At 51.5% G+C, this 7,699-nt stretch overlaps 1 protein-coding gene across 2 annotated transcripts; it reads right to left on the reverse strand.

Annotated features, from left to right (window-relative positions):
* Positions 1-128: 128 nt before the first annotated feature.
* On the reverse strand, positions 129-7,154 carry CLIC1 (chloride intracellular channel 1). Of its 2 annotated transcripts, XM_030803503.1 has the most exons (7): positions 6,637-7,154; positions 6,102-6,190; positions 4,006-4,115; positions 3,684-3,809; positions 3,418-3,524; positions 1,763-1,944; positions 129-551 (listed from the first exon to the last, which is right to left on the reverse strand). In XM_030803503.1, the coding sequence occupies exons 2-7, from the start codon at positions 6,138-6,140 to the stop codon at positions 390-392; spliced, it is 726 nt and encodes a 241-aa protein (XP_030659363.1). In that variant the 5' UTR covers positions 6,141-6,190; positions 6,637-7,154; the 3' UTR covers positions 129-389. The 2 variants fall into 2 exon arrangements, with proteins under 2 accessions (XP_030659363.1, XP_030659362.1); XM_030803502.1 differs by lacking the exon at positions 6,637-7,154 and having other exon boundaries at positions 6,102-6,407.
* Positions 7,155-7,699: the final 545 nt, after the last annotated feature.

Genomic DNA, 7,699 nt, shown 5'->3' on the forward strand with positions numbered 1-7,699 from the left:
GCAACGGCGGACCGGCACAAAAAATAGCCCCACCACAAACATTTCCCTCCTTAATTCCTGGCTTCTGCCCTGAGCTCAAGATCACTGACCCACCCCTCATTCCATGTCACCCACACTTCAAACCCCCATTGCGTAAAAACACTTGATTTTTATTCTGTATTTTATTACTGAAATATGTTGTCCTACCCATCCCACCCCACAATAAAAATATGACCCAGGCCCCCCATTTCTTTCCCTCATCCCCTCTTCCACCACACCATCCCGGAACAAGCGCTCCAGGATTCCCTTCCCACTGGCCATTTTGGAGTGTGTCCGTTGGGTAGCAATGTGGAAACCACCAGGGCCTTTGTGGAGAAAATGGAGGGGGTTGAGGGAGTCCCAGGAGGGGCTTATTTGAGGGCCTTGGCCACTTGCTCGTAGGCGAGCTCGATCTCCTCATCATCTGGACAGGTGGAAGCGAATTCTTCCCGGGCATAGGCATTGCTCAAGTACCGATGCACTCCCCGGAAGGCCTCGGGGATGGTGAATCCCCGGTACTTCTTACACACCACCTGAGGATGGGGAGAGGAGAGGGACCAACATGTTAGCCCCAGAGAAGCCATGGCTTTCCCTTCTCCCCAGGCCGACATGATAAAACCAGCTCAACTCCTCACTGTCTTGTACTGTCGTTAGCCCTCCTTTTCACTTACTGAAATCCTGGCTTTTAATAACCAGCCATTTTTCCTGAGTTTTTAAAACTTGAGATATAACTTACATATCATAAAATTCTCCTCTTGTATTTCCACAGTGACTTTTTTCCCCCTATACGACTTCAGGCACTGACACAAGTGACTTTTGTCTCTATATTTTTCATCAGACTTTTTTTTTTGAGACGGAGTCTTGCTCTGTCACCCAGGCTAGAGTGCAATGGCGCGATCTTGGCTCACTGCAACCTCTACCTCCCAGGTTCAAGTGATTCTCCTGCCTCAGCCTCCCAAATAGTGATTACAGGTGCCTGCCACCATATACAGCTAATTTTTGTAATTTTAGTAGAGATGGGGTTTCACCATGTTTGCCAGGCTGGTCTCGAACTCCTAACCTCAGGTGGTCCACCAACCTTGGCCTCCCAAAGTGTTGGGATTATAGGCGTGAGCCACCGTGCCCAGCCTATCTGACTTTTCATCATATATTCTTAACTTTCATGTGAATATTTTATTGTCTCAGATTTCAACCCTTTGAGAGCAAGGCCCAGTCACCATACACTTGTGTATCTTTCAATGCTTAGTACACAGATGTTCACTACATAGTTGTGTGGCAGACTGACGTTGGGCCCATGCTGCATAAACTAAACCATAGCTTTGAGACTATGACAAAAACATGGGAACCAGCAGTTTTGATCTTCCACAAGAGGAAGTGAAGACTAAAGCTATAAAGAAAGTTAAAGCTTTGACTTTAGGAAAAGCCTGCTCTGTCTAATCTGGGAATTTGGCAGTGATACCGAGACAGGAAGAGCATTCTTCAAAAGTAATACTGGGATGTATTCCTCTTTGCTAATCTGTTTGCACCCACGACTTATATCATGGAATATAATTATCTCAAGCAGTGGTCTTGCCAGCAATGACTGCCACAAAGGACTGGGGTGGGGTCTGCCATTGGTAGCAATTTATGAAAACCACCCTAAGAAAGAAACCGTCTTTAGAGTGGTTGTCAGGGGAAGCCCATGTGGGAGCTCCTTAAAGGGCCATCCCAGTGGTCATCCTCCCCTCTCGCAATAACCACACACCTGTACTATGTGTAACTTTGGCAACAGGTTGCAGTCAGCCAGGGTGAGCTCGTTGCCATCCAGAAACTTCCTCTGAGAGACACCTTCATCTTCAGCACTGGTTTCATCCACTTCTTCTGGGAGGGCGGATGTTAAGTAATTGTCTAAAACCTTCAGGGCTTTCAGGAGTCCCTTCTCCAGATCTGTGCAAGAGAGGGAATTGATTAGAACTTCAGGAAAAGATTGACATAGTCCAAAAGGGCCCGTTGGGGGTGGATACTAATGGTGAGTCCAAAATAATAATAGCTAACACTCATGTAGTTACTTTTCTACGTGTTATTCTAAGCACTTTACATTTTATTTTATTTTATTTTATTTTAGACGGAGTCTTGCTCTGTTGCCCAGGCTGGAGTGCAGTGGCATGATCCCGGCTCACTGCAACCTCTGCCTCCCAGATTCAAATGATTCTCCTGCCTCAGCCTCCTGAGTAGCTGGGATTACAGGTGCCTGCCACCACACCTGGCTAATTTTTGTATTTTTTTAAGTAGAGACCAGTCATGTTGGCCAGGCTGGTCTCCAACTCCCAACCTCAGGTGATCTGCTAGCCTCGGCCTCCCAAAGTGAGCACTTTACATTTTACAAACTCATTTATATCGCTGGGTGCAGTGGCTCACTCCTGTAATCCCAGCAGTTTGGGAGGCTGAGGCAGGTGGATCACCTCAGGTCAGGAGTTCAAGACCAGCCTGGCCAACATGGTGAAACCCTATCTCTACTAAAAATACAAAAATTAGCTGGGCATGGTGATGCACGTCTGTAATCCCAGCTACTCGGGAGGCTGAGGCAGGAGAACTGCTTGAACCCGGCAGGCGGAGGTTGTAGTGAGCTGATGGCGCTACCGCACTCCAGCCTGGGCAACAGAACCAGACTCCACCTCAAAAAAAAAAAATTATATCAACCCATGAAATAGGTATTGTTATCCTAATTTTGTGGATCTGGAAATGGACTTACAGAGGGGTGAAATGATTGCTCAAAATTATACAGCTAGTTGGATTTGTACTCAGGTAGTCTGGATCTAGAGTGATGACTGTTCTTTATTTATTTTTTTTTTTTTTTTTTTTTTTGAGAGGAGTCTCGCTCTGTACCCAGGCTGGAGTGCAGTGGCCAATCTCGGCTCACTGCAAGCTCCGCCTCCGGGTTCACGCCATTCTCCTGCCTCAGCCTCTCCGAGTAGCTGGGACTACAGGCGCCTGCCACCACGCCGGCTAATTTTTTGTATTTTTAGTAGAGACGGGGTTTCACCGTGGTCTCGATCTCCTGATCTCGTGATCCGCCCGCCTCGGCCTCCCAAAGTGCTGGGATTACAAGCGTGAGGCACCGCGCCCGGCGATGACTGTTCTTAAGCATAACCCTACTCTGCCAGAAAACAGGCCAGCAGCCAACTAATGTCCTCAGTGGGAAAGAAGAGGCTAGGGAACAAATGAGAAAGGCTTAAAAGTCTTGGCCAGTGAAAATGCAGGGAAATATAGAGGTAAAGCAAAAATGGGAAGCTGGGGGAAATTTACCAACATCTGCTTCATCTCCCTGATATCTGAACTTCCAGGTGCCCCTAATGTCTCCTACCCGCTGGGTCCTCTCTATTCCTCCCAGGACCCAGGCCTCTGATCCACAAGACTCACTATCATTGAGTGCTGGGTTTGAATTCTTGATGTAGGCAGAAAATTTGGCAAATATGTCCAGCCCAGCTGTGTTGGACTCAGGGTTCAGAGCTGCCAGCTTGGGGTACCTGAAAGGCAATGGGAAAAATGAGGTAAGATGTCTTCCTGGGAGGAACCTCAGCTAGCTTCTCCGCACCAGCCCCACCACCATCTCTGTTTTCCATTTCTGCAAACTGTTTCCCAGAATCTCCCTGCTCCACCTCTCCACTTTCTGAGTGCCCCTTTACCTGGGAGGGCACAGCACTGCCTCCAGAAATTCCTCAATCTTGTTGGTGTCTGTGTGCACTTCAGTGCCATACAGCAGGAATGGGAGCTGCCCCCCTGGGCACAGCTTCTGCACTGTCTCGGTCCGCCTGGAGAAAGGATCAGGCATCAGGACTGGAAATGGGGGTCAGGGAGAACCAGAAAGGGGGAATGGAGGACGTGGGATAACAAAGGAACTCCAGGGGGAGGGCAAAAATGTTCACGACAGAAGGACTTGGGTGGGTGAGTGTGTGTTTGCACACATGTGTACACAAGGGGTGTTTCGAGGAACAGAAGCAGGCCTACCTTTTGGTGTCAACGGTGGTAACATTGAAGGTGACTCCCTTGAGCCACAGTACCATGAACAGTCTCTGGGAGAACGGGCAGTTCCCAATCTTGGCCCCATCACTGCCAGCCTGAAAAGCAACCCCAACCCAAGGTTATGCCTGGTGCACCCCACCCATCCCTAGGCCAGTCCCTGCATTCCCACTCCCAGACCAGCTGTTTTCTGCCTAGTCATGACACATACACTGTCCCCTCACTATGGGCTCTTCGCCCTTGGGCCTGGGTCAAACCTAAGGCAGATCAATGGGAAATTGTTTTGCAAAGGCAGGTTTCTGGTTCCCCAGACACTGAGGACAGGTGGGAGGTAGGTAGAGGAAGGGGGTCCTGGAGAACTTGGGAGGATCTGAATCCTAGAGAGGGAAGGGTGTGGAACTTCAGCGAGGCCAGAGTTGTAGGCTAGAAGCCTGGATTTCTGGGTTCCTGAAGGGAGTACAGTCTGAAGACAGGAGAGGTGGGGTGGGGTTTGGGAGCCAGAGCTTTGGTTCTCTACACCTCCAATCCAAGCTGTCTTTGGGTGGGGAGTCTAGTCAAGGGGCCCTGGGCCTCGCCTTAGAGATGTGGACGGCCCTACAGAGAGAGGCTGCCCTCTAATTAGCAAGTGGTGACCTCATTGGCCCAAGGGACACCTCCCCCTAAGCTGAGGGTGATTCATCTCTCTGTCTCCGGCTTCCTTCCTGTCAAGGATGTGGGGGAAGGGACTGTGAGGATGAGGCCTGGGCAGCTAAGGCCACCCTTAACCCGCTGCCAGGGTCTCCCAGCACAAGTCCTCTGACTGCAATAACCATCTTCTCACAGGACACAGGGCCGGAATCTCTGTGGCACAGCCTCACCCAGGAGTAAAAATAGCCCCAGAGGCGAATGTGAGAGTGAGGTGGGGACCACACCTGGGGGCGGACCCAAGCACGCTCCGACTTCCCTGGGCCCAGGCAGAGGGAATGGCTGCCCGAGAAACCCAAGCAGAAGGGAGAGGGAGACACAGGCAGAGACACACAAAGATGAGAGAAACAAAAGGGGGGAAGGGGAAAGAAAGGCGGCAGGAAAGTGGAGGGTGGGGAGACGTGCGTGCCAACAGATAGACACAAACGGAGAGGGGAGAAGAGGACGCTGTTACGGAAAGGAGCGAGGGGCACAGACAGGAGGTCCCAAGACTGGGAAAAGAACGCAGCAGCGGTAGGGAGGGGAGCGGCCACTGGAATCAGAGGGGAGCTGGGTGACACTGAGAAGCCTGCTGCCTGCAGTTTTGCTACCCAAATGCCATTGGACCATCTCTCCTCACCCACACCCGCAGAGAGAGGAGAGAGTTGGGGCAAGTCTTCTACTTCTCCAACCCCCAAATCCCAAAATGCCCTAACCGAGCTCTCTCCTCCGTCTGATCTTTCTCCCACCCATCCTTGTAGTAGCTACGTTAAACTCACGTCTTCTTGACACCTCCCCTTCTCTCCCTTTCCCCAGTCCTGGGGATATTCAATGCCACCCGATCACCTCTCCAGCTCTGCTTTTCAAACTCCGATCCCAGTCTCCTGTTTTGTTCCACCCCTCCAAAGCTTCCCAATTTACTTGCTCTCACTCTCAGGCCTCCCTCAACACACCCTCTTCCCTGAAGCGTCTCCAGCCACACACCACACACACACACACCACACACACCCCTCCCCTACTGCACTACTCACCCTCAGATCTTGTAGGGACACATGTCCTAACTGAGGTTCCCCTCTGCCCCTTCTAAATCCTGCTGGGCCCCCACTGTGCCTTCACCAGCTCGCCCCCTAACCCCACCCCAGTCTCACTTTTGGGAATTCTCCTTTTTCTCTACTTCCCTTCCTTTAGGCTGCTAGAAACTTGCACTTTTACAAACTTTTCAGGGTTGATCCTAGAATTCTCATTACTTGCTAACAAGTTAACGTCTTCCCCTCTCAAAGCCACCCCTCAACCAAAGAGTGCACGTGGGATTGGGGGAGGGAGTCAAGGAGAGAAGGGATTGCGGAGTTAAGGCTGGACCGGGGGAAAAGTGAGAGTTGGCTTCCAGGAATTTGGGTGGCTGAGGAGAGAAGTGTTCTTACCTTCACGAACAATTCGACCTGCGGTTGTTCTTCAGCCATGGTTGCGTCGGGGACCAGGAAGTGGCCGTCGCTGGGGGAACTGGGAGGGGCTGGGACCGGGGAAGGCGGGTCTCACACTCAGGGATTCTCTCCCCTAGACCCAGGGCTGTCCCTTCAGCGCAACACAAGCTCAATCAGACCCTACTTGCTCCCAAACTCGGCCTCCCCACCAGCCCAAGGTACCCCACACCCAGCTCCTCCAGCTCGGTCCCCTCCCGGGCTGGATCAGAGAGCCGCTGACTCACCGACCGGCCCCGCCCTGAACCTGGGGAGGGGACTGAAGGGGGGCGGGACTCGACGATGTAGGGAGTGGGTCCGGAAGGGGAATCCTCGGATCTCCCACAGGATGGGGATGGGAGTGTTAAGGAGGAGTCCTGAAAACCTCCTTGTTTCTCCAACCTCTCCTGAACACAGGACACTTTTCTGCCTCAGTTTCCCTGCTTCATTAATCTGAGTACAACCCGACTGACCCTCATACAAAAAACTTGACACTAACAGCTTGGGCACACCCGTGAAGATTAAGGGATGGGGCCTTCTAATGGAAAGGTGGTCGTTTAATCCTTCTGCATTTCTTCCAGACTCCAATCCAAATTCTGGGTTGCTGGGACTGTGGTCTGAGAGAAGAACTCGGAAGTGGAAGGCTGGGACTGCAGATAGGAACCGTTAGCCATGCAGCCTGGGATTAGGGAAGGGGTGATGCCAGCACTCCCTGAGCTGCCCAGACTGGTGTCTCAGTAGGTCCTGTGCTCCCCACAGTCTACTGTCTCCGGGCCCAGCTCAGCACTAGGACTTGCAGTCCTTGTGGCTAGACTTGGGATTGGGCATAGAAAGTAGTTAGGGGCCGGGCGAGGTGGCTCACACCTGTAATCCCAACACTTTAGGAGGCCAAGGCGGGTGGATCACCTGAGGTCAGGGAGTTCGAGACCAGACTGGCCAACATGGTGAAACCCCGTCTCTACTAAAAATACAAAAATTTGCCAGGCATGGTGGTGGGTGCCTGTAATCCCAGTTACTCAGGAGGCTGAGGCAGGAGAATTGCTTGAACCCGGGAGGTGAAGGTTGCAGTGAGCCGAGATGGTGCCATTGCACTCCAGCCTGGGCAATAAGAGCAAAACTCCATCTCAAAAAAGAAAAAAAAAAAAAAAAAGAAGAAGAAGAAAAGAAAAAGAAAGTAGAGTTAGGGATGTGAAGGGAGATGACTAAGTCTTTTGCGAAGGAAACATAAAGCCAAGGCAAGGGACTTTGTTGCAGGGAGAGGTCTGTTCCGGTAGCTTGGTCAGCTTTGTGCTTCCACTTATGCTTCCTACTGGGGCCCCTTCCTGTGCCCTTTGTCCTCTTCTGACAGGTTGCCTTGGAGATGGGGCAGAGGGGTGGAATTATCATGGCCCTGGGATAGAGCTGCCCCGATCCTGAAGTCTGTGTATAGGGGGTGGGGTAGGGGTGTTGTTAGCTGGTCCTGTCATGGGGATAAAGAAATATCAGACAGAATAGTGGGAGTGGAGTCCTTGGGGACACCTAAATAAATTTGCAGGGAGGACATAGGAGGAGCAGCTCTCTCC

The sequence above is a fragment of the Nomascus leucogenys genome, chromosome 22a (genome assembly GCF_006542625.1).
Source record: "Nomascus leucogenys isolate Asia chromosome 22a, Asia_NLE_v1, whole genome shotgun sequence".
Classification (NCBI taxonomy): Eukaryota; Metazoa; Chordata; class Mammalia; order Primates; family Hylobatidae; genus Nomascus; species Nomascus leucogenys.